This window comes from Lygodium microphyllum, chromosome 17 (assembly GCF_053477565.2).
Source record: "Lygodium microphyllum isolate KBCC chromosome 17, Lygodium_microphyllum_v1.1.10, whole genome shotgun sequence".
NCBI lineage: Eukaryota > Viridiplantae > Streptophyta > Polypodiopsida > Schizaeales > Lygodiaceae > Lygodium > Lygodium microphyllum.
The window spans coordinates 31,052,908-31,080,289 of NC_141151.1; the positions used below are offsets into that span (position 1 = coordinate 31,052,908).

Consider the following 27,382-nt stretch of genomic DNA (forward strand, 5'->3'; position numbering starts at 1 on the left):
TGATCATGTCCTGGAGTATGCAATAATGCACTGACTAGGGCTACAATCTGTATTTCTGCAGTGACTGTAAAAAGTGTGAAGGCATTTGGGCTCGTAAAAGATTAGTGGGCTTACAAAAATTTAGTGAGGGTTTAGGGAAACCCTGGAAATTTGCAGGAATCACAAAAATTACTTTGATTTGACAATACAAAGTACAAGTTGAGTGGCTTTGCTCACAATGTGTGAGAGATGGATAATGTAGGCAAATGCAAGCATCAAACCGTGGAAAATGAATATGTGGGAGATGAATCTAATCAAGAACTAACACAATTGTCCATGGATGCAATGTTCAACACCCCTTCTAAGAACACACAATACAAGACGTATGGCCATAGGGTCCGTGATTGGACCGTCTCCCCGGCATCTGACAGGCATGGAAAGACCTCACACACCATGAACGAAAAGAAATACCAAGAAATGCATCTCATGATTCACTCTGAACTACGAATTATGAGACAAGAATTGGAGAAAGAAATACGAGAGCAGGTCAAAGCCGAACTAATGGTAAATCAAGGGGTAGAAATGCAAGACGTGCAGATAAAGATTAAGAATGACTTACAGGCACAAATGTTGTTTGAAATGCATACACTGAAAACTGAAATGTTGAAAGTTGTAGATGCCTACAAATCTGAAATCTTAGAACTGAGGGAAGAATTGAGTACATTTAAGAAAAAAGAAATGGACGTGCAAGAAGAATTACAAAAAGAGAAAGAGGCTTTGAAGGCATGTGAAAGGGAGGTTCACTCATGGGCAGAAGTGGCAAAGACAACACATAAGCAAATAGAAGAAGCCATCCCATGGATTGAGGTAGTAAAAAAGAATAAGGGAACATTAGTGAACAAAGCTGAAGTAATGAATGCTACCTTGGAAGAAGAGGCTAGGAGATGGGCTAGGGTTTTACATGTATGGGTAGTAGGATGGGAGGAGAAGAGCAGCCCACAGGAAGATGCTAAGACACTTGCTGACAAAATTGGGGCTTCAGACGTACCTATCATCAGCGCTTGGAGAGTGGGGAAAGAGGACTCTAAGTCCAAGGCTCTAATTCCTCGCTTTGGAGACAGAGAGAAAAAAAAGGCATTCCTCTCCAAGAGGAGAGCCCTCAAGGGTGAGAAGATTTATTTGGATGAGGACCTTACCCCAACACAAATAGCGCATCGCAAAGAACACATGCCCAAGGTATTGGAGGCTCGCAAAGAGGGAAAGTGGGCTGTTTATAGGGATGGACGAGTCATTATCACTAACAAAAGGACTTCATGACGGTACGAGGTCTATGAGACACTTCGGATGTCAATATGGAATTGTAATGGAGCCCTACGCTTGGATGCTGGTTACTTTGAAGATAGCTTCCGAAACATAGATATAGCAATGTACAGAGAAACAGACCAATGTAAAGGTAGCCGACTACCCAACTACCCAAAGCACTAGGGGTTCTAAAGGTGTGGCCATACTATACCGGGAAGACCTCAAAGGAATAGTGCAAGTAATGAAAAGAGATGATGATGCACGATATTTATGGATTAGGATACATCCAGGAAGACCACGGGATATATTCATCGTAATATGCTACTTTCCTCCTAGAAATTCTACCTATGCCACACGAGATGGATCTCCCTTTGATGTACTTTATCAGGATATCATGAGATATGCTAGCATTGGGAACATATTATTAGTAGGAGATTTCAATGCACGCACTGGAGATAGACTCAGTGACTTTTATATACATGATAATGCCGTGTTCAAAGAGATCAACATAGATGAAATAGGCCTACGCAGGAGAGCCCAGGATAAAGAAGTGAGTACCTATGGGACACACCTATTGACTTTGGGAAGTGCACATAGACTAGCCATCTTTAATGGTTTGCCACAATGGCCAGGATCTGACAATTTGACATGTTGGAATCACAAAGGAGGGGCAAGTACTGTGGACTACTTGATAGGCTCACCAGCATTGATACCAGGCATCCAAAACTTTAAGATATCTAAGAGACCAATTGGCATAGCAGCAGATCATGCTATTTTGACACTCATACTCTCTTATGTACATATGAAACATGAAACACCATGCCTCCCTAAAAATCCCACATTGGACTTCAGTAGATCGTTGGAAGAATGTACAAGGGATTTAGCAGAGGCCATACATGGATCAGCCATGTATGCATTCTCACACACCTTGCCCCGATATACACCCACACAATCTACTGCTCCCCAAAATAGCTGGTATGATGATGAGTGTAGAGTTACTCGAGCTCGCTTACAGAGGAAAGTGGAGCTAGGCACTCAGACACATCGCCAAGCAAAGGCGCGGAAGAAGAAACAAGACAACTTAGCGAAAGTAGAAGCAGAGATATATCAGCTATTTTTGGGGCCGGATAGCAAAAGCGCATGGAAGATGTTTCATGAAAGACAACCCCCCATACTAGCGAAAGTAGAAGCAGAGATATATCAGCTATTTTTGGGGCCGGATAGCAAAAGCGCATGGAAGATGTTTCATGAAAGACAACCCCCCATACAGATTACATCACCAGATGCTTGGCTTGACTATGGGAGACAGCTGTATGACCTGCCACGACAGCCACCTATGCAGCACCCACAAGCTTGTAGGCCAACACAGTGGTCATTCTTCACATGGAAAATGGCTAGGGATGCAATTTATAGATTACAAAATGGGAGGGCACAGGATGAAGATGGACTAGTAGCAGAACATTTCTTACATGCTTATGACATATTAGCACCCATATTAGCACATATGTTCAATAGAGCAGTATATGAAGGTTTCCCTATGAGTTGGTCAGACAATATTATAATTCCGCTATTTAAAAGTGGTGATCCCTTGATTCCTAGCAACTACAGGACTATCATGATCGGTCATACTTTGGCCAAGATATATGGATCTATATTGGAACATGAACTCAGTGAGTGGGCTGAAATGCAAGGCAAGGGAGCACAAGGACATGCAGGTTTCAGATAAGGATATACCACGCTGGACCATATTCTCACACTTAGAGCCATTATTGAGGGTCGAACCCGAGACAAGAGGATCTATTGTTGCTTTGTAGACTTTTGCAAAGCTTTTGATACAGTGCCTCATACACGCATCATACAGAGATTGCAGGACATTGGAGTAACAGAGGGTATACGATGGGGTGTATAGGCATTATATGAGGCAGTGGCAGGTCATGTACGAGCACCTGGGGGGCTATCAAAGAGGATTGACAGTACAATAGGAGTGAAACAAGGATGTCCACTTTCACCCACATTGTTTGGTCTATACATAGATGAAATGTCTGATTACATAGACTGAGGAGGAGGAGCTAGAGCCAGCCTGGTAGGGATGCTGATACCAATATTACTGTATGCATATGATATTGTTATCATTTCAAATTCACCGGAGGGATTGCAGTGCCATCTAGATGCTTTGCACATCTTCTGTAGAGATAAAGACCTCACAATGAACCTTGGAAAGACCAAAACCATGGTTTTCAATACTTCAACAGCATGGGTGACTAGATCTATATACCAGTTCACATTTGGGGGAGACATATTGAAGCATGTGAGGAAATATGTCTATTTGGGAGTCACCTTCTCTGGCCCACGTTTATCATTGAGAGGGGCATTAGAGGCACATCTGGCACGTGGATACGCAGTACTAGAGGCACTCCAGAGTCAATGTGCTCACATGCAATTCTAGGAACCCCACATCAAACTCTGGTTGTTTGACACCCTAGTCACACCTGCATTACTATATGGAGCAGAGGTATGGGGTTGCAGCTTGTACCACAGGCGTCTTAGCCCACTCACTGATCAGATTGGAGTAGAGAGGGATTAGATCATGATGATAGCACGTATGATTAGGAGTAAACCACGTATGATTATGATAGCACGTATGATTAGTCCGAGAAGGCCACACCACAGTCGAATTAGAGCCATTATCACGAGACACCGTAGACTCACCACCAAGCATATCAATGAAGCAGCTAGGGACCGCATCATAGTTGAGATCATGTGCAGATCTTGAGATCAACTACAGCCCATAGTCCCCACCACACTTTTGTACATGGTTCTATCAGATCTGGTTCTCCTTTCCTTTCCTTTCCTTTTCTTTTCTATCGATGGAGCAACGCTACACATGGTTCAACCCTAGTATAGTCCCATCGTATAGTTATTTTCATTATTGTTTCATAGGCCACCCACTTATTTGTAATGTTATCTTTTCCTTTACTAATGAGATGACATTAGACATAGATGTACTCTAGATTTTGTCTCATAGGCCACATTGGCCTTATGTAGACGTTAATATATATTTCTTTCTTTCTTTCTTTCTAAAAAGATATTTGTCAGTAGGGATGTACTTTTTGATGAAAAATCAGAATTATCCCTTGCTGGTTTTGACACATATCAGGCTACCCATGATGTATTTGAAGGGATGCTACCCATTTCATTCGGTGATTCAGCTGGAGTTTCAACAAGTGAACTTAATGTTTAGCCAGTTGCTCTATTGGAAAACGCAGAAAATCAGCCATTAGCTGATCTGAATATTCAGCAAAGTGCTGAATCTGAAATTGAGCAAGAGCTTGTGCACAATCAGGAGGCAAGACAAATGTCTAGATGGTATTTACAGACTATGAAAGATAGTCATCTGGATGCTCCCATGGCTGGTCGCACTAGAAGGCAAGCTTGTATGCATGATGCTGCACATACCATGGAGCTTGTTATAGCAGCAAGTACAATTGATGATAAGGAGCCTGAATGTTTTGAGGATGCACAACATAGTGTGCATTGGATGGCAGCAATGCAAGCTAAGTTTGATTCTATCATTAAAAATCAAACATGGGATTTAGTGTCTTTGCCTATTGGGAAGAAAGCCATTGGAACAAAATGGGTGTACAAGTTGAAACAGAATGCAAATGGATCCATTGACAAATATAAGGCAAGGCTTGTAGCCAAGGGCTATGCACAAAAGAAAGGCATTGACTATGAGGAGACATTTGCTTCTACCTCCTGCATGACTACCATTAGATCTATGGTTGCTTTGGCTGCCCATTATGGATGGACTGTGCATCAATTAGATATTAAGACTGCATTTTTACATGGGGAACTTCATGAAGAAGTATATGTACAGCAGCCCATTGGTTTTACAGTCCAGGGATCCAAACACTTGGTTTGCAACCCGAAAAAGGCTTTATATGGCTTGAAACAAGCTTCTAGAGCTTGGTATGCAAAGATTTATGCCATTTTACTCAACCAAGGGTTTATAAACAGCTCATCAGAGTCTGTCCTTTACATATGTAAAGAGGGGGGATCCATGCTGATCATTTGTCTATATGTTGATGACCTTTTGCTTACAGGGACACATGCTGATCAGATTTCAGCATTTAAACAAAATTTGCAACAAACTTTTAAGATGTTAGACTTGGGGTCTTTGTATTATTACTTGGGCATACACTTCATACATGATGCTAGAGGTATCAGTTTATCACACTCAAGATAAATTGATAAACTCCTTGAGAGGTCTGGCTTACAGGATTGCAAGCCAGTCTGTACACCAATGGAACCTGGACTGAAGCTGTCATTGCATGATGACACTGATTTGTTTGATATACACACATATGCTCCAACAATTGGATGCCTTATCTACCTATGCAACACTAGGCCGTACATATAGTTTGCAGTTTCAGCCCTCAACAGATATATGCATCAGCCACACATGTCACATTGGCAAGTTGTCAAGCATGTCTTCTGTTACTTGCAGAGTACTAGATCTCTTAGATTGCTTTATGCCAAGGGGGGACCACTACACTTACATGCTTACAGTGATTCTGATTGGGTTGGTGATTATGATTCACGTCACTCTACTAATGGGGTGACAATTGTTTCTTTCTAGGCTCATCTTGCATATCTTGGCTTAGCAAGAAAAAATCCACTTTTGCCAGATCGTCATGTGAAGCTAAATAGAAGGCAGCTTTCACTACCACAGTTGAATGTGTATGGCTTACACGCTTGCTACATGGTCTGGATGTATCTATCACAAAGCCTACTCCTTTGTTCACTAACAATTAGAGTGCCATTGCAGTGGCATGGAACCCAGTGTTTCATGCACGCACGAAACACATTGAGTTACATTATCACTTTGTCAAAGAGAGGCTACATGCAGGAGATATCAGCCTTATCTATTGCCCTACCACCAATAATGTGACAAACATCTTCACCAAAGCTCTTCCTCGTGACAAATTTGAAGCATTTTACAATGCTTTAAATTTGAAGCATTTTGCAATGCTTTAAATTTGATCTCCTTTGGTGGAGGATGACCCTTGTATCTTGATCACTTTTCACTCTAGGGGGTTTATTGGGTTTCACTCACGCCTACGCTCACAGAGGAGTGTCGGTGATCAGTAGGACATTGAGGCACTTTTTACTCTCTGTACAAGAGGCTTTTTCCCCCAAATTCATTCTCTTTATTATAGGTGTCTATGTTACACATTTACAAGCACTTATCATGTTGCACACTCTTTCAGGTGTGAACACCCTCTTACAACCCTAAGGTTTAAGGGTTGTACCTTGTACTTTCATCTTACACTCTTTCAATCAATTGCATTGGGTGTCATGCTTCACTCTCCACACTGTCTATTGCACTCTGAGCTGAGCTTCAATCCTCTCAACCTCTCATAGCTCTTGTATTAGAACCTCAATCCACACTTTGGTCAACCAGTTGTGGAAACCTATATCCAAGGAGGAGCCACGAGTTCGGTAAATATTGCTTATCTTGACATATACTAGTGGTGGTATACTATTGGTTTACGCAACAATCAAGATCTTTGTAACGGAGCTATTTTCTTACTAGCCATTTAAGCTTTGTGTCTATCGGTGGGTCGATTGCACTTACAACCTAAATGAAAACCAAACCTTTCCTGTTTCAAAAATGTTGAGTCTCGCCTCCATCATCATTTATCGAGACTTTTTTATGTAAGCTCCTTGGCTTGGGCGGGATACTTAATTCATGTAGCTATTCCCAAATCTAAAGGCGAACACATAAGATGGGCGAATTTACTCACTGCATCTCCATATCCCCAAGGGTTGGGGCCATTCTTTTCAGGTAAGTGGAGTATTTACGCATAGAATCTAGATTTCAACAATCATTTATTTAATGGTACTCAAGGCGCAGAAACTGCTATTCTAACATTTCTGGGAGGATTTCATCCACAAATTTAGAGTCTATTGGCTGACCGATATTGCTCATCACCACCTAGCCTTTGTTGTTGTGTTTATCATAGTTGGACACATATATATAGAACAAACTTTGGGATTGGACATAGTATAAAGGAGATCTTGGAGTCGCATCTTCCGCCTAGGGGCAGATTGGAATGTGGACATAAAGGACTTTATGATGCAATCAACAATTCACTACATTTTCAGTTAGGACTTGCTCTCACCACTTTAGGGGTCACTTCCTTAGTAGCACAACATATGTATTCCTTACCTACTTATGCTTTTCTAGCACAAGATTTACCACCCAAGCCGCACTTTATACCATCATCAATATATTGCTAGGTTTATCATGGTAGGGACTTTTGCACATGGGGCCATATTCTTCTTTAGGGATTATGATCCAGAACAAAATAAAGACAATGTATTGTCAAGAATGTTAGAGCATAAGGAAGCAATTATATCTCATTTAAGTTGGGCTAGCTTATTTCTAGGTTTCCACGCCCTAGGTCTTTACGTACATAATGATGTCATGCTAGCCTTCGAAACTCCAGAAAAACAGATTCTTATTGAGCCCATTTTTGCACAATGGATACAATTCACTCATGGCAAAATCTCGTGAGGTTTTGACGTACTTCTATCCTCGACAAACAGCCCAACATTAAAAGCTGGTCAGAGCTTATGGTTACCTGGTTGGTTAGATGCTATAAATAATAATAGTAACTCATTATTTTTAAGTATTAGACCCGGAGATTTTTTGGTTCACCATGCTATTGCTTTGGGTTTACACACAACCACGTTGATTCTAGTGAAAGGTGCTTTAGATGCGCGTGGTTCCAAACTCAGGCCAGATAAGAAAGAGTTTGGTTATAGTTTTCCCTATGACGGGCCAAGTAGGGGAGGTAACTGTGATATATCAGCCTGGGACACTTTCTACTTAGCCATTTTCTAGATGCTAAACACCATTGGGTGGGTCAACTTCTACTGGCACTGGAAGCATATCACTCTGTGGGCAGGGAAATGTTGCTCAATTTAATGAATCAAATTCCAAATCAAACAACTGATTTTCATATGAGGGTGGATCATCCACCCCCCTTCGGGTCACAGAGAGTGGACTGAGATCCATTGCCTCGAGGGTGAAGTGGTAAACGCTCTAGGTCCCAAATCCATTGCTTGTTGTATGGCATGGAGGTTCAAATCAATCTTTCTTGAGGTGCGGAGATCTTGATTGTTTACATCTCTGCAAATCAAAAGACTCTTTACTTCTCACCAATAGGACCCTAAATCCTAGTTGTGCAAATGTTATCTAATACCTTTTTGGGTAAGCGAATTCAATGAAGCAATAGTTGGTACCATAGAGAAGTGGCCACAAACTAGAGAGTCTAGATCAATTGGGAAAATCGTTCAAATTAGCTAAAAATTTTGAATTAGAAGGGTATGCTTCAGGAAAGAAAGATTCTATAGAATTTATCAATTGGGTTTCACGACTATTTATTTGATGGTTATCACTCAAAACTTTGGAGATTGAGACCATTTTGACGCTCCTTTTCGCCATGCATGGGACAAGCCAACTATTGATATAAGTATAAAGATAGTCACTTCAGTAAAAGAAAATGGGCCCAATTCTTAAAAATTTATAGCCTAAGGATAAGGAAAGATTGTCTCGACGTCGAAGATAACAAAACCTAGGGCGAACATATAATAGCAAATTCGAAACTGGATCCAGATGTCCCCTTTTGGTTCTATACCCGATTCATAGCTTGCCAACTTTTCTGGTCCTTTACGGACAGGTGCAATAAATTTGGGAACTGAAAAAGCTAAATAAGGAACGAAAATGGAGATTAGTAAGAAGATCCATAGATTATAGTGTCTTATTTTTATGTATCATCAAAGTCTTATAAAACACACATTCTGTATGTTTACCTGAGGAGGATTATTGTGAGATTATTACTAACAGATTTGCCCCTTCATATGACCCTTTTGATGCTTTTGAAGTAAGTTTTCAAGCTATTTTGTACACAAGCTTGCAATTTTCAACTTCAACTTGCATGTCTTGGTCATCTTTTTACATGTGGTTGTTTCGCATATTGCAGAATTGGTTATCTCTATGTAAGTCAAAGAACATACCGTGTTCTTCGGAGTTTGTGCTCAGCAATGTATTGGCAGATCCTGTGACCATACGGGCATGGAACATAGCTGGCTTACCAAAAGATCAGTCTTCTGTTGATAATGGAGTTATAATTTCAAATGCACGGCGTTGGCCATTGATGATAGATCCTCAGGTTTGGGCCCTTTTTAAAAATTTTGAGATGAGAGAGGAACTGTTATGGAAAATGAACAACAAAATCATGTGCTTAGTTTTCAAATTATTTTAATGCAGTCGTTTAGGTGTAACCAATGACCTTGAAACCAACTAAAAACTTCAAGATTTTAAATTGGCATTGCAAACAACCAATCAGGATTGGTGACTTGGACTTATGTCTTAGGTATGCTTATGCTTATAACTAGCATCTAATATGAGAGACTGGTAATTGGAACGAGTTTTGTCAGCTGTGAAGGAGTCTGTGTAACCATGAGAAACAGGTAAACTGTACCTGTTTTGAACAGTTCTAACCATGGATTGCCCTGACTCAAGTTGCTTTATTCCTTTCCTAGCCTAGCTACATATGCACCATGTGTGCTTAGAGACACTTCACAAAATGCCACTTCCTTTTCTGCAAACAGTGATCATCACAGATATGAAATCGAAGCCCAGACAGAGGTGCTATTTTACAACTAGTAGATTAAGTTCAAGCAAGATTTTTGATGCACTTGCCAGTAACAAGTTGCAAAAACCTGCAAAAACACAGGGAGATCCAAGTTTTGAAGCTCTCTTCTAGATATAGTGCTGCAAATGATATGTTTGAGAAACTCTGCACACCAGAATTCAGTTTCACTAAGTTTGATAGCTCAGTAACTTTCTTGTAACTGCCTTTTGCAGTACCTCTTAGAAGCTTTGTTTTGTTTTATTTTTCCATTGATAGGTCACAACAAGGTATATATAGCACATCTTTGGTTGTTCCAGAACTTTGGGATGATTGGTAAGGCTGTGCAACATGAAGACATTCTACAGTCTACTTATCAGATTTTGGCCTTGACTTTTTCAGTTGAATCCTGTGGAGGAGGTTCTCATTCCAGGTTTAAGTATTCTTTGTAGGCATAGTTGCATTCGTACTACATACAGACTGGTTCATTCTGTACACTTCGTACCGAACCATATGATACGTGTCCGTACCAAAAAAAAATTGCTATTTTTTGCCTATGAAGACTAGACCACAAAATATCTTCCAACTTCCATCCCCCCGCCCACACCCCCCCCCCCCCCCCCAAAATGCCAAGCCTCACACACAAAAGAATGAAGAGCCTTTCTGTCCATCCACCCCGCACACTTCGCTTTTTTGTATGATGTATGATGTATTACATATACACGCTCATCTGTCTACTTATAGCATGTTGCACATGAGGTTTTGCCTTGTTACCCTCATGTATTCATCCTATTAACTCAAGTGATAGTGCTATTTTAGCTCTAAACATATTATCTGTAGTCCAAAATAACTAAGTTTTGTTTTTTCTTCTTCATACTAATATCGTATTGTACCTTATAAAATCTTAAGGTACCAATCACTAGTGTATGTTATCGTACCGTACCGTGTCATACCTTTCATGCTTGACAACCCTGATTGGAGGTTGCAATTCATCTTTCTGACATTGTCTAAGAACAGGGGGCTCTAAGAACTGGCCCGGAACTCTAAATCATAAAGTCATGATTCTTGGAATTTTAACTTGGAAGGTGACAGAAGCTTGGGCAACCTCTTAAATGCCTATTTTCAGGACCTTACATTTCTTGCAGTTTATATTGTGAAGCTATTCAGTTTTTCTCCTGCCACACTGCCACCATTTTTATCAAGCAGCCCAGGTTTCTGAATATTTGAGATTCAAATATTATATGGTAACCATCACTATGATTAGCATGTTTACAGGCATTCAAACACTTGGGGGTTACTGGGACAGGATGTACAGGTCACATTGGATAGTTCTTTGGTGTGCCACAGAGGTCTTTTTAAGGCTTAGACACCTGTTGTAATCTGGATAAGCATTTATATCATTCTCCAGAGTGTCCATTCCCTTTCCTCCTGTTACCTTCAGGATTTCATCCCAATCACCCCATAAAGCAGCCAGTCAAAAATGCAATTGTTTCCTCTCAGTTTTTTCATTACAAAACACCTATTAAACTTGGATTAGTCTCTTTATTAGAGGAGACATGCTTCTTGTAGCAGTGGCCACCAGTGGAGAGAATCTCTACCTTTTTAGTGCAAGACGATGGGAAGACCCATGAGAGGGATGAGTCAGCCAAAGTTCACATGATACTCTCAGCAAAGGCATAGAGTTGTTGCTCTTTGTGATGGGACTTCACACGTAGACCCAGTCCAGTAACATCCATGATAGATGATTGGAGGTACTGGGCTTATCAGAGTAGGCCTCTCTAGAGATTAGTGGTATCCAAGTGAGTGAATCTGGAGAGATCCCTTTCTAGAGAGACCCAGGGATGTTCCCTTTTTCAGATACACCGTCGGATTGGGGAAGAGGATCTTGCTGAGCAGGATTAGAATGGTGCTAGGTGCTACTTCACATTAGAATGGACAGGGAATCTTGCCTGTTTTGCTACTGTGCTTCTTGAGGAGATTGGATGATAGCTTCAAACCCACGAAGATTTCACTCTGTAGGAGCAATTGGCACTTGGCTCAGTTACGGCAAATACCCAATCGCTTGTATTAGATGTGTACAGCTAAAGTAGGCACAGAGGCAGCATTTATGGGACTGTCCGATAGACAGGAGGTTTGGAGGAAAGCCCTGAGGATGGTTTTTCTTGGCGCAATAAAGACTATGATAGTGAGGTGGGGGATTGCAGCTTGGGTCATGGACAAAGGCCTAGCTTGTGGCTATGAGGATGTTCAAGGGAGTCACTCCTCATTTCTAGTCAGCTCTTGAGCATGATAGACTCATGTTGTAGATCTACTAGATATATCCATTGCAAAGACTCTCTCCAAGATTTGGAGAGAGAGAATCCACTCTTTGTGGAGAATGAGAGAGGCTACAAGGTGACTTGGAGAATGTGAAGAGAAGGAGAGATGCTTTTCTCTAGATCTAGGATTTTGGCACATTCCTTTATTTTGAGTCACACATGATCTAGCATCATAGACCTCCAAATTGACTATTCATTCAAGCCTTGCAATAGACTTCCTTTTTGTTTTATATCTGTCATTCTTTTAAGAAAGTCCCTTATGAGGCTAATTTGTACTTTGCCTTAGGATAGTTTTCTTTTAGGGTATTTGTAATGGAAACATTCTTTTCTTTGGAAAAGAAAATTTTTTGTTCTTTATGAGGTCATAAAGAGGAGAAGCCATAAAAGTGCAAAATGCTCGATAAAACAGCAATAATGGGAGCATTAGCCAAGAAAAGTTCTCACCTCATATTTTCTCATGATACCTTTGAATCCCTTCCAACGAAATTTGTAGTCACCCTTTTTACCATTGACAAGGAGCTGATTTTATTGAAGTAGTTGCAAAACAATCTTTCAGTGTTAGCAATGCTCCTCTTCATTTTTGCTAAACACAAGTGTATCATCAAAGAAAGTGTTGACATAGGCGTTAGTAATATCTAAATGAAGGTGTATGGTGCATTGGTTAATCCAAATAGAACCACCCATGTTACATACTTGGAAATCTTGGATGGATACTCATAGCATTGCCCATTGAGTATTAACCACGTGATCATGTTTTAAAAGTTGGGATGGTTAAGGGGTCTTGTAGTGTGAATGTGACCTTAGGTTTAGAACGGTTGAGTCCTATAAAAAGCACACATGGCTCATTTGTGCGACATCTCTCACAAGATCCGTTGTTGGACTCAAGACCCTAGGCATATCCACCCACATAGCGGAATGGTGTGGGCTGATGGTATGCAATATCAATCCTTGGAATGGAGCTTGACATGCTGCAAATCCCAAGCTTGAGGGTTAGCCTCATTTAGAATCTTTGGCTAGGATATAAGCTCAAATTCCATTCTCTATGATTCTCTTTATGCTTATGGGATTTTTTGCAAGGAAATTATTCCCCCAACGGTGATTATCATGGCATACTATTTAACAATATTACTTTGTGTTGAGAAACACGGATCCTTAAGCAAGGTTTAGCTATGAATGACGAAAGTCAATGACAAGAAGCATAGCAGCCAGAAATGTCAGAAACGTCTAGAAACGAAACATCAGAAACATGTTTTGTAAGTTTCTTTCAAGAGGGGGTGAAATAAGAAACGCGGGTTTTTTATATAGCGATTTTTAATAGTTTTGACTAGGGAAAGAGATTCTTTTTTTTTCATAAAAGGTAAGTGTATTAATTACGAAAAAAAGGTACAAGATTACATGATTACATGATTACAAGAGACAGGAGGGCCCTAGGCCAACGTGTGGGAAATCCCCGTACTAATGCACTAAAAAGGGTTACACCAATCATGGCAACGACCCAAAGGCAATTGCCATATGCCACGGAAGCAAATCCTCCCGAGGGAGCAAGTCGGAGTGCCGGATGAGATCTAGCTGCCAATGCAAGAGGCCTTTAAGCCTGGCAATATGTCTCGGTACATAAGAGGCCGAATCAAAGAGAAAAGCATTGCGTGTGGTCCAAATGTGCCAGCATCCCCAGTATCTGAAAAAGTGAAATAAGATCTTCATATGTAACTGTGGCGGTATGGGGTGCTTTGGGCGCACAAAAACCCAATCAAAAGGAGTTAGTGAGGGGCCCACCACTGCGCGTCAGATTTGCGACAAGAGTGACCAGATATTCTTGGCGACCGGGCAAGAAAGAAAACGATGTCGGCCCGATTCCGCAGTAGTGGTACAGAAGAAACAATTGCCATTCGAGATTCTACGCTTGGAAAGGGCCGAGGCAAGAGGAAGACCACCAATCATTACCCGCCAAAGAAAGACCTTGCATTTGAAAGGTGCCTTATTCAGCCAGCCCTCCATCAGCGTTGCCTGCCACCATGACTGCGATTTCCGCAGTCCCCAAACAGTATTAGCTTTCACACCCAGCCATTGGTGATCTTGAATGAGAAGATGATACACCTGATTAGTAGAGGCCTTTTCCAGATTCAACTGGCCTGCAAGGTCCCAGTCCTGCCAAGGACGATCCACAGCCAGGGCAGGAAAGGGTTGCCTACCCTGAAGCTCCGACAAAAGCTGTTCCCATAAACCACGGTATCCGCGCGGGATCCTAAAAAGTCTCCTAGCAGTCCGAAACGATGCGAGGACATTGCGAGTGGCAAGGGTAGCATCCGCAATCGAAGTCACACCTAAACGGGCCATGCGGTTAAATCTCGGTCTAAGCTGATGTTTGTCTTCCCATGAAAGTAATCTCGATACTACCAACAATTCCAGCTGAAAGGAGTTAGTCTGCAAGCGGTCCCCCACTAGATGCCAACGGGCCTTTTGGAGCACCACTTTCCAAGAGCCGACCAAGCGCAGTAACAGAGAGGAAGAGGGACTGGAAAATCGAGAGTCAGCATTAAGGACATGCCACTAGGAGGCCTGAAGTCGTGCATTACCATGGCGTAGCCCGCTGTCCTCAAGAAAATAACGGGCTATAATGGTCCACGGGTGATGATCCACACACATGGCACGAAAAAGAGACCAACGAAGAGCCAGCATATGAGTTTCTGCATCCAAAATAGCTCCACCACCCATGCATTTAGGGGTACATGTATGTGACCATGAAATCCACGAAATACCTGCCTGTAGTGAATCCTTCTTCCATAGCATGAAACGAATGGGATGAGTGAGAGCCTTCAAAGTAGTAGGCGTCCACGGCAGCAATGGCAGGAAATACGTTAGCATTGGTAGCATAATTGTCTGAGCCACTTTGAGGCGGACATGGAATGGCCACGCTTGCGACTTCCAATACATAAACTTCGCCGCCAATTTTTGTGAATCCAGTAGGTCCTTTGGCCGTACATCCACCCCCAATGGGTATCCAAGATGCCTGACAATGGAGCCACGAGAAACCACCTGGCCCTACCAGCCTAATGACTGTAAATCAGGCTTCGTGCAACTGAGTATGGCTGATTTAAAGGCATTGATGCGAAGACCAGAGGCCTGACCAAAGAGCGTCCAAACATCTAATGCCTTTCGAATGTTGTCCCTGTCTGCCCGCAAAATCATAAAGGTGCCATCAGCTAAAGATTGGCTAATGAAGTGCTGCCCCAAAGCAAGGGACAATCCTACCAGCTGAGCAGAAGCCACCATTGAGGATAACATTGAAAGGACTGGGTGAGTCGCAAGGGCAAAGAAGAGAGGACTCAAAGGGCAACCCTGTCTGACCGAGCGTGCAAGGACAAATGGCTCTGTAATCCCACCATTGAGCATAACTCTTGAAGAAGCCGCAGCACTAATGGTGTATATCAATCGGGACATCCGAGTACCAAAACCCATAGCAGACATGAGATCTGCAATGAAAGACCAGTCCACATAGTCAAACGCCTTTTCTAAGTCAAATTGAATCAATACCACTTCCTGACTGAAGTGCCGCGCATAGTCAATAGCCATTTGCACATTTAAGATATTATGCAGAATGTTGCGGCCCTTAATGAAACCATATTGGAGAGGATGCACAATAGCTGGAAGGTGCTTGTGAAGCCGATTCGCCAGCACTTTGGAGAAGATTTTATACATCAAGTCCATTAAAGAAATTGGTCTCCAGTTTTGCAGCATTGACGGCGAAGGAACCTTTGGAATCAATTTGATAAGGCCTTCTTTCCACGAGGAAGGTATAACCCCTGTTTCCCAAACCTGCTGAAACATGACCGCCAATGGCTTTACCAGCTGCGTGGCCGAGTTCTCAAAGAATTCATTAGTGAGACCATCCCAACCAGGACTTTTATCCTTAGGTAGGTGCAACAAAACATCCATAACCTCCTCCTCGCAAATATCCGCCTCCAAAGTGGCTTGCATATCAAGTGGAACCTGTTGGCGCACCAGATGATAGAAGACCGAGCGGGCATGCGTAACCTGGCTAGAAGGCGAGCAACAAGAACCAAGAAGTTCCATAAAATAATTTCTGCACATATTGACAAATGTCTGCGGATCAGTGACCATGCGACCTTCCGAATCCTGGAGTCTAGTCATATTTTCGCGAGCAGGAGAAGCATGCAAGGCGCAAAAGAACTTATGAGACTGGCAGGCACTATCTTGCAATGTGCCAGTCAAGTTATGCAGCTTGGCCTGCTCATAAGATTTCAACTGAAACACTTGAATAAGATGGGCCAAACGCCTCTCCAGTGATAGCAGAAAATCATCATCTGGGGTATCCACGAGCAACGAACGGACCAAAGCCAGTAAGTCCTCTGCTGCATGTCGACGTTGCCGACAAAGAGAGCCATGATGAATCCCATACTGCCGAGCAACCCACTGCACATTAGGGAGCAGCCGTGCAAATGAAGCCAAGCCCTCAGAGGCGAAGTCCAATAAGAACCTCTCAATCAATTGCTACATATAGCCCTGAAAAATTGGATGCTTCAAATAAGAGGAGTTGAAACGTAAAGGGAGCCTATCCAGCAACTGCATAAAAGGTGCAATAGGTTGTGCCCGCATCTCAAGCTGGAGGGGGAAATGGTCCGACAATGCATATTGCTGCAAGACGTTCATTTCCAGCATCTCGGGAAGAAAATCATCCCCCTGCATGATATACATTCGGTCCAACCGCGACCAAGTAGTTGCATATTGTGCGGAATGAAAAGTAAACCCTGAAAAAGAAGGGTGAAGCCACGACCAAAGATCTTGCTTAAGTACGCGCAAAGCAAAGGAATTCCACACTCGGCTTTCCGGCGTATCCATTACCAAATGCCTTGAAGTGGACTGAGAAGAGTCAACACACATATTGAAATCTCCCATCAAAAACCCCCTTCGGCCAAGTGACATCGAGCCCTGCAAAGTCGACCAAAGATCCCGTCGGGATGCGGGATCATTCGGAGCATAGAGGCCCAGCAACCATAAAATCTCTCCTTCAAATAAGACTTCGATTACCAGAAAGCGGACCTGCACATCATTTTTAACAAGAACAGGCTGGTATTATGGACAATCATCAGCACGCCCGAATAGTGCGTAGCATGTGTCCCTGCATAAAACAGACGGAATCCATGACAATCCACAACTTTTCCTGCTTCACCGTGACTTTTGTGCTCAACTGCACACAATACATCCCACTGGTTCTCATGCAAGACAATCCACATGGCATGTTGCTTATGGCGAGAGCAAATGCCTCGCATATTCCACGTGGCTATCTTCATATATCTTCAAAATAAGGAAGTCAGAAACGAGGCGCCTGTTGCCTCGATTTCACCTTTTCCGCGAGAGCATCCAGGATACCCTCATCCAGAAAATCAGCCAATACTGCAAACGAATTCTGGCGACCTGCTTTAGAGGTAGAAGGAAAATCCACTGCCTTGGGAGTGGGGCGGGGATAACGCCGATCCCAGGGTGTAATCACATTACCTTTTGTATCAAACGCCAGCTTAGCAGGTGGGCCCTTGGGACCGTCTATATAGACTTTCCTTGTAGACTGATTACGGGGGGCAGACGGGGCCATAGTACGCACAGCATGCTCTGAAGTGAACATTTCTTTCCTGCGCATATACGTGCGCACGGAATCCTGTGAAGCATTAGGCCCAGGATCCGCTAGGCCTGCATCCAACTTTTTACTTTTTTTTGTCGTGCCTCAATCCAATCAGTGCTACAGGAATCCAAACCCAGGATCTATTGTTTGCCTTTATCCACGACATTAGGTGGCTGAAGGGCCTCCTGTGTCGCGGCATCAAGCGCCATGTCATCCTTAGGCAGCACAACATGCACATCCTCAGAAGACGGTTGTCTTTGGGGCATTCGGCCATAAAATGCCCCAATTTACCACATGAAAAGCAGTGTCCTGCAAAGTTGCCCCATTTCAAGCGAAAATGCAAAGGATGCATGCCAGAACAATTGAGGCGAAGCCACGCAGGCCTTTTCCTGGCCGTGTCCCATAACATGCATAAACGGTTTCGATTCATAGCCCTGAGGCTTGGGGGAACCAGCACTGTTCCCACAACTGCCATCGCATCCTTCAACAATGGCCAATAGACCGCCGGACAATTTTCCACTTCCACCCACACCGGGCATTCTCGTTGAAGCAGACGCTGGAAGTCGCCCATAGGGCGCCATGGTACAACATGGACCAAGCGGCGATTAAAGAATAATGGCAACTTGGACAGGAGCTCTACTCGATGTGTTTCCGATTTCAACAGTACCTCATAAAAGCCGCGAGATCCAAGGAAGATCTCCTCAACACACTCCCCTTGCAATAAATGGTGCATCCACTGGCGAATATGTGAAAGCACTGGGATCCTGCTAGTGAAGAAAAGTATAACGGCACCGTCATAAAACACCGAAAAGGACCGCAAGACTGATTTCGAGTCCACCGTGGCTTCTAGCACATCATCAGTTCCCTCGTCAGAAAAAGTTTCATTATTATGCTGGACATAATCGCCAAGCAGAGTATTGGCAAAGTCCAACAAATGCTCCCAGTCAATCTCCTGCGAATCCACAGGATCAGAGGCAACCTGCGCATAGGAACGTTCCTGAGGACCCATTGGCTTGTCAGAAGTATGCTTGGAGTGTTTGCCCGTAGGCGGCAGTTCAGAACCCGGAGGCATCTCCTCCGTGCACGGCACCATATCCTCCGGCTCCTCTGTATCGGAATCAGGGCCAAGGGCTGCCACCGTCCAGTCTAGAAAATCCATATCCAAACCAGCCATACTGCTGTCTTCTCTCTGAAGAAGTCGTCAGGCGGCAGTCGTCAGATGGGTCTTCAGGCGGCGCGCAGGTCTAGGCGATGCTCTCTCTCTCGCTCTCTCTCAACGCGGTTTCCTTAGCTCTACACGCGGACGTAAAGCAAGGGACCACAGGCGAACAGGCGTGCACTCATTCAGGCGTCTCTCTCTCTCTCTCTCTCTCTCTCTCTCTCTCTCTCTCTCTCTCTCTCTCTCTCTCTCTCTCTCTCTCTCTCTCTCTCTCTCTCTCTCTCTCTCTCTCTCTCTCTCTCTCTCTCTCTCTCTGTGTACAGATCAGTGGGCACTCTGGTTAAGGCGTTGCTTCTCTGACGACTATCGAGATTAGGGTTTACAATAGCTGTGCGCCCCTGCAGAGAAGAACAAACGCGAGCACGCGGACCCGCGGACAGCACAATCGTCGAACCAAGATGGGTGTCTGCAGGCGTGGCAGCGTGACGGGACAATAGATAGGCGCAACAGAAGCCGGGACGATCCAACACGACGCTCAGGACCAGGACGCGATAAACAAGGCCTGACGGAACTGAAGGGCGACGGTGGCAGGGACCCCGACCCCCAGGACTGACGGGCGACGGCTTATGTCGTCTGCACGCAGGTGGAACCAAGCCGGAAGATAACGAAACGGTGCAGGCGGTAGGTCACGACTGGGCACCATCGACGATCTTCATTCTTTTTTTTTTTTTCGTAAAAGGTAATTGTATTAATTACGAAAAAAATACAAGATTACTGGATTACAAGATACATGATGACACAAAGCCATCATGTGAAGAGGTTTTCTCTTTCTCTCTCTCTCTCTTTTTTCTGATTACAAGATACACGAGGGCCCTAGGCCAACGTGTGGGGAAGCCCCGTAGTAATACACTGAAAAGGTTACACCAATCATGGCAACGACCCAGAGGCAATTGCCATATGCCACGGATGCAAATCCTCCCGAGGGAGAAAGTCGGAGTGTCGGATGATATCTAGCTGCCAATGCAAGAGCCCTTTAAGCCTGGCAATATGTCGGGGTACATTAGAGGCCGAATCAAAGAGAAAAGCATTGCGCGTGGTCCAAATGTGCCAGCATCCCCAATATCTGAAAAAGTGAAATAAGATCTTCGCATGCAACTGTGGCGCTGCGGGATACTTCGGGCGCACAAAAACCCAGTCGAAAGGAGTTCTCTCTCTCTCTCTCTCTCTCTCTCTCTCTCTCTCTCTCTCTCTCTCTCTCTCTCTCTCTCTCTCTCTCTCTCTCTCTCTCTCTCTCTCTCTCTTTCTCTCAGGGAAAGAGATTCTAAACCTCTATGGAACTCTCTCTTAAATAAAGAATGCCAATTCAGCTGGAGTGATAATAGAGTCAACTGAGAATAATACATTACATATCTATGATCCATTATTGACTTTTCACTTATGTCAAAGTTAGTCTTTGGAAGCTATACTATGGTTTTGAACTCAAACATTATGATTCATACATATCATACAAAGAAAATTGAAATTAACATGTAAATAACCTATCTACAATATGGATTGAGTCAAGTTACAACACCATGATTCTCATTTCAAAACAAACTGACAAAATGTCAAAATTGAGAATGAATCATAATATATCATAAGTAACTCATAAATAGATATCCATTGGAAGTTGAGTGATTGGAGTTCCTGCCCGTCACGTTGCTGCTCTGCCATCGCGCCCCCGCTTTCCCCCCTATTCCTCCCGCCCTATACCCCCCGTGGCACGCTGCGCCTCCCCCCCCCCCTCCCCCGCCAAGCAATCTTCTCTTGCGTGCTGCCCCCGCCTTGTCACCCCCTTGCCATGCAATCTCCTCCGCGTTGCTCCTCTGCCTTGTTACCCCCCTGTGCTGCCCCCCGCCTTCTTCGCTCTACGGCCCCCGTCCTATAAGCCCCTCCACCCGCGCTGACCCTGTCTTGTGCCTGCCATCCGTGACATCCGGCACCTCCTCCACCACCGGAAAACAGCATTTTCCCCTCCTCACCTTCGCCCCCTCACCTACCACATGACCTCTCCTCATCTCCAAGTTGCCCCCTCGACCCCCCCCCCCCCCCAGTTGCTCCCTCCATCTGCAACATCCCCCCCCCCCCCCCCCCCGGGTAGCACAGCAACTTTATTAGTAGGTCCTCAGCATGGACGCGCAATGGAAACCTCTAGTCAGACACCAGTGCATTCTGCGAGTGTCCCCCAGTTAAACACCTTGCGCATTATCCTTTCTAAAGAACAACTCTTAGCCGTCCATACCACAAAGCTGAAACTAAAAGAAACAACAATCTTTGGTCAGGCCGTAGGACACTCTCCATCCAGGGCCTAGCTTTCGAGATTGGCTTCACTCCACACTATGCATTGGCACAGCACAGATCACCGAGGCAATTCTCATGGGTCAAGGGATCTTCATGGTTCAACTCACCTCTGCAGACGCAGCCCGTGAGCTAGTGGATAGCTCACCTTATGCCTCCACAAAGGGGGTCATCTATATGGTTCCCTGGTACAGTGGTTTCACAGTGAAGGAATTCGCGCTCCACAACAGGTTTCTTAGACACCCGGTCACCCTACTATTCCCCAGACTAGCGGTAGAGTATCGCCACTTAGTGGAGGACTTTGGACGGCTCTTCGGCACAGTTATGCCTACCTCCTTCACGGATGCAGTGACAGCCGTAGGAGTCCCAAAGGTACAGGTGGTTGTGAAAGCTACAAAGAACAAACCAAAGTTTCTGGAGATTGAGGCAAGTAGACACTCCTTCAGGCAGCACGTTATTGTGACTGGGTAGCCAAGGCAGTGCTTGCGATGCCATGACTTTGGGCATCAGGCAGCAGACTGCACATGCTTCAGAGCCAAGGCGGCTTCATCAACAAGCTTGTAGGTGGATCCTGATGTCTTTACACGGGTCCAAGCGACAACAAAGACGGAGACGGCAGGGGGGGCCTGAGTCATCCCCTCAAACTCAATCACAACAGTAGAGAGTATGAGGACGAGCGACAATCCCTTGGCAGAGCACCCCCTAGCTCGTCCTACCCAGTAGGATCACAGACCTCTACCTCCACCACCCACAGAGGCATCACAGGCTACCTCTCCCGAGATCCCACAGCCCCCACACCCACCCCCTTCTCATGGATCCCCCCCAACCCTATCCTACAGCCTCCCCCTTCCAGGGCCACCACCCCCCCCCACCCGCCTGCTACCTCCCATCACCCCACCATTCTACGATATGCCTCCTCCCCACCATCTCCCCTGCCGATCAATCCCCCTAATCCTCACCCAATACATGTGATCCCCCCCCCCCACCCATCCCCCAGCAGCCTAGTCCCCCCCCCCCCCCCCCTCCTTCCCTACACAGCCACTAGCTCATCTAACCCAACCGCCTGCCACACTTTCCCTCGACAGGCATAACTACTCCCACAAGATTTCTTCGGCAATGACACGTGGTCCTACTTGAGAGTGGTGGAGCGCGGAGAGTTTTCACTACCGCTAGAGGTGGGGATCTTCATGGTCCACAAGTCAAGGAGCGGCAAGGTCCATTTACTAGCACCACCAGATGGACCAAACTATGCTTTCTTTCTTCAAACCTCTCATTCAGAAGACTAGACGATGACACAGATAGAGGAGGTGAAGGGACAGGTTGCAGACTACATCTCCCCGTGGATGGTAGAAGAAGGACTAGCACTCTTTTCCCAGCAGTGGCCAGGGTGCATGATGGACATTAATTGGTGGGCTGGAGCCGAGGTCCCACCTCTGAGCATTATTTTTCGAGCCCCTCCATAGTGGAGAGCATCGAGTGGCCCCTCACACAAGCTGCCCACTACTACCAATGTACAGAGTCACGCCTCTCAGCGTGGTGGCTGATAGATGCCCTAGTGGTACCTTCTGAAGCATCTATTACCCCCCCCCCCCCAACCATGGGGGAATGAAGTTCATCTTCCAAGCCTGCAGCAAAGCGCATTCACATGCCCCGTAGCTCTTCTTCTTCATCAGTAGCTTCCACACCAAATAGATGCCTGTTCTGTCAATCACAGGCTTCCCCATGAGTTCACATCTAGCATCATGGAATGTGAACAACCTCCACTATAGTGGGGCACGTGGTTCTAGAAAGTTGATTGTTCAACAGGAGTTGCAGTTTGCCCTTATCAAACAGATCGACATCTTACTTTTGCAGGAGCACAAGCTCACTCTCACCCACGCCCAGCAGGTAGGGAAGGTACTTCTAGGCAACTCACACACCTACTGGGAGTACTCAATCGGTACCCACAACAAGAGTGGAGGCGTATGCATCTCTATTTGGCCCGAAACTTACAACCTATGTACGTGACCACAAGACGATTGTGGAAGAGAGGGTCCTATGGATCAGATTGGATATGGGGGACTCCTGTCTTGGAGTCCTCAATGTCTACTCCCCTACGGAGGTTAGGACACACAGCAAGTTCTAGATGGAGATTGCACTAGGACTTCCAGAGGTGGACTCTTGGATTGTTGGAGGAGACTTCAACAACCTGAAAGTCCTAGAGGATCAGCAGGGCAGAGGCACAGACTACCAGGGTATGCTAGGGGAGGAGCAGAAGGCATGGGAAGTCTTCCTCCTTGCGGTAGGAGCACGCGATGCTTGGCAAGACCTAGCCTTTCACTAGAAGGAGAGGTCGTTGGACTTCTCTTGGGGATACAAGCGGCTGGGCGGAGCTCTTCTGGAATGGCTAGACCGTTTTTATGTGGGAGAGTGAGGGTGCTCTTGAGGAGGCTTGGTAGGACTCTGCCCCATGCTTCCAGACATCATTCATGACACACTGACAAGTTTTGTCCAGGATAGGAGCATCCTAGACAATGTTTTCACCTTCTTCGAGGCGATCGAGTGGGACCAACACAGTGGTCAAGGGTTGGCTATACTACTCCTAGACTTCGAGAAGACCTATGACACAGTTGATTAGGACTTCTTAGAGGGCACTATGGTGAGGTTGGGTTTCCCCCACCCATGGATTTGCGGGGTTTCTACACTTTACAAATTGGCCACCACTAGTAGGGTTCTCATAGGTGGCAAGAGGAGGGAGGAGTTTCGGGTGGAGAGATCTATCCGGCAGGGCTGTCCTTTTGCCCCGTATCTGTTCCTGCTCTTTGCAGAGGCGATGTCCTACTTCCTCCAATCACGTGTGAGCAGGCTACGTGGCCTTCCACTTGCGGTGAGGGAGGAGGCGAAGCTGCTTGATTCAGAGTATGCAGGTGATATTGCCCTTTATATAGAGGATGATAAGCTGATGCTGGAGAGAGTGAGACTAGCTCTGGAGGTGTTTTGCACTATAGCTAGAGCGAAAATCAACTGGCGAAAGTCGGTTAGTTTTCTTACAAACTTGGACACTAGCACGGAGTGGGGAGTCCACTTGGGGTTCAAATGGGCGTGCAGGGGACAAACCGTCCGATACTTAGGGTTTCAAATGGGACTTGACATCACTCCTGCCTAGCCTAGCAGTTTCTTCCAATTCTCGACTCTATCATGCGGAAATTGGCCTACTAGAGTATTGTTTGCCTCTCCTTAGCAAGGCGAGCCCTGATAGTCAACTAGGTCCTCCTTGCCACATCTTTGTACATTGCCTCATGTTGGTGCTTCTCCTTGTCTTGTGTGGTTCAACTTCGCCGCCTAGTGCGGAATTTTCTCTGGGCCAGCTCAAACGGTTCCACCAACTCTCGGGCCAAGGTGGCGTAGGCAACCATCATCCCCGAGGGAGGGCTTGGGATCATAGACCCAGAGTTTCAGAGCCTGGCCCTTTTGGGCAAGCTAGTAGTCTGTAGGCTCACACCAAGAGGACAGACCTGGAAGGTCCTTCTACAAGAGGGTGTCTAGGAGTGCAAACCGAGGCTTGACAGTGGTTGGAGGCCATCCTTGAGATGGATCTTAACGACTGCCTAGATCACGCCACCCAGATCTTCCTTCATCCACAGCCTACTTCGTGTGTGGCAGGGCCTCAGCAAGGCCCTAATTCAGAGGCCCTTAGAATACTAGGACATAGACCGGTCTAGAACCCCCACCTCAAAGATTGGGACAGGATAGAGATTGGAGAGCGCCCCCACATCCAGTCCGCTGGATGGGAAGCTAGCCCTTCTTCTACTATCAGGACGTGGCGGGAGGTGTACAGGACGATGAATTAGGAGGTGTTGCAGTCGGCATTAGGTTGTCAGTGAGGAGCTGAGGTGAGAAGGGAGATTGACTTAGCGACCCCTTTGGAGTGGCTTCACCCCTCGATCCGAAAGCCGGTGGAGCCTGGTGAGGTGTGGGCCGCTAGATTCTCACCGGCAGGTACCCCCCTACATGTAACAGGTAGAGTGGCGGCGCCCCCTACAGAATTTTCTTCATCGTGTAGAATGGGAAACGTTTGGTCCTTGACAGAGGGCAACAGGATTAGGAGATCGTTATCCTTCCTTGGAGGAGGATTTGTGTGGTTAGTCTCCAAGGGAAAACCTCACGTCTGGACCTTGATGTGTTCTAGGAGGAGTTTCGGGAGTGGCACCTCTGGATATGGGAGAGCAAGCCACTTGATGAGCTGGAGTGGGACCCTGGAGAGTGACTATGGCCAGCCACTGCGGTCCCCAAGAAGCCACTAAGGTTCTTGGAGTACACAGCTAGGATTGGTAGACATGTACTGATACAGGAGGACATGGATTGGGTGCCTTCACGTAGCAAATACTGAGCAGAGCACAGCATCACGGATGCCTTCTGTCGGACTTTCTAGCCCCGCCTATGGGACAGCTAGAGGACGAGGAGGGTGTCATATTTCCTATGGCTTTTGGCAAATGGAGGTCTGGTGGTTGGCCCAAATGCAGCAAGATGGAGGGTGTAAACACTGCTCACAGCATCACTTGGAAACTCCAAAACACTGCCTTTAGTCTTGCGAGGTGGCATAGCTCATGTGAAGAGGAGCCAACCGCATTCTCTGCCGTGTGGCACCTAGCCTTGGATGTATCTCGTGGGGGGCTTTCTGCTAGCAAACAGTCAGCCAGGGCTGTCACCTTTTGTATGAGGCCGGGATGCAGGAGATGATTTTCATCATTGAGGCGGGGTCTTGCCCAGTGGTCGGCTTGGAGGCTTTACCCAGCCGCCAAGTACTGGAGCCCACAGCAGACCACTCAGAGGTATGGGAGATCGTAGGAAGTCTTACAGGATGGCACATCTGAAAGGCACGCTGTCAAAAGGTTTTTGGCGGAGAGTGCCTTTCAATACATGTGACTTTGGCAAAGCTTTAGACTTCCATCACCCACTCCCTCCATGGCTGGTGGGACCAAGTGCAGGGCGAGTCTCGAAATCGTCAGGAGCTGCATTTTCACTTTCTACACACCTAGGGCAGCCAAGACCTGTTCTTCATGATACAGGCAAGCAGCTCCAAATGGCGATACATCCCCCCTCCATGGCTTCTTGCCCCCATCCCCTTCAAACTACCTTGAGAGGCTTGTATTCATGATGTAGTTGTGATTTGCATCAACTCCAGCTAGTCTGTTGAGCATAAGCACTCCGTTGTAATCATCCTTTGGAGTAATATATTTAGCTGCATTTTACTTGCAAAAAAAAAACTCATAAATGAGACTAAAGTCATATAATATTCAACTCTCAAGACAAGAATAGATACTAGATTGACAAAGTCCAATAACTAAACAAAACCACCAAAAAATCACTCTCTTGTCCAAAATCTTGAGCCCTCTCACAAGTCATTAGACATCATCATCATCATGTTTAACATTGCCCAATAGTTTTTGTCAAAAAACCATGTTTTGGACTCCAACTCACCCAAAAAAAAAGGCTCGCGTTATTTACTCTTAGAAAGATTTCGTAAGTTTCAAATTCAAAAAAACGTGTTTTTTAGGTGTTATGACAAGAAGCATGACAATTGAGACTAGACACATTGACTGTTACTCAAGTAAATTAGGTTCCAAGATAGATTAGCTTGAGCTCATAAACACAGTCTTGAGTAGAGAGAAACAAGACTGAAAGTACAAAGTACAATAGCATTGCATTCAAATGATTCTCAAGTACACTCTTTTATAGTTGCAAGATGGTTCCACTTTTCCTCATTGTGCCTATGGGATAAAGGTAGCTTCTCCTAGCCTGTTGCATGTCCCTTGCCCTACTGCTCCATACAAAGAGGCTGTCATAGGAGTGTCATTGCATATTTCTCAACACTTTGTATGGGGGAAAATAACCCTATGATACTAATGGGTCATAGGAATTTGACATCACTAATTGTAACTCAAGTCTCTGGTAGTACTAGTGAGGA

At 45.3% G+C, this 27,382-nt stretch overlaps 2 protein-coding genes across 2 annotated transcripts in view; both read left to right on the top strand.

The window, feature by feature from the left end:
* Nucleotides 1-27,382, top strand: part of LOC148021747 (uncharacterized) — a 419,898-nt gene that overhangs the window by 344,236 nt on the left and 48,280 nt on the right. Inside the window, exon 50 of the mRNA XM_087697283.1 lies at nucleotides 9,333-9,521. Within this exon, the coding sequence (XP_087553409.1) occupies nucleotides 9,333-9,521 (189 nt within the window). The remainder of the gene's footprint in view (nucleotides 1-9,332; nucleotides 9,522-27,382) is intronic.
* On the top strand, nucleotides 316-1,296 carry LOC148021748 (uncharacterized). Its single transcript, XM_087698060.1, has one exon. It carries the CDS (start codon nucleotides 316-318, stop codon nucleotides 1,294-1,296), a length of 981 nt encoding a protein of 326 aa, XP_087554186.1.

Bases quoted from the DNA above. Each gene is read 5' to 3' on its own strand.
- LOC148021748 (XM_087698060.1), top strand. From the start codon at position 316: ATGGATGCAATGTTCAACACCCCTTCTAAGAACACACAATACAAGACG.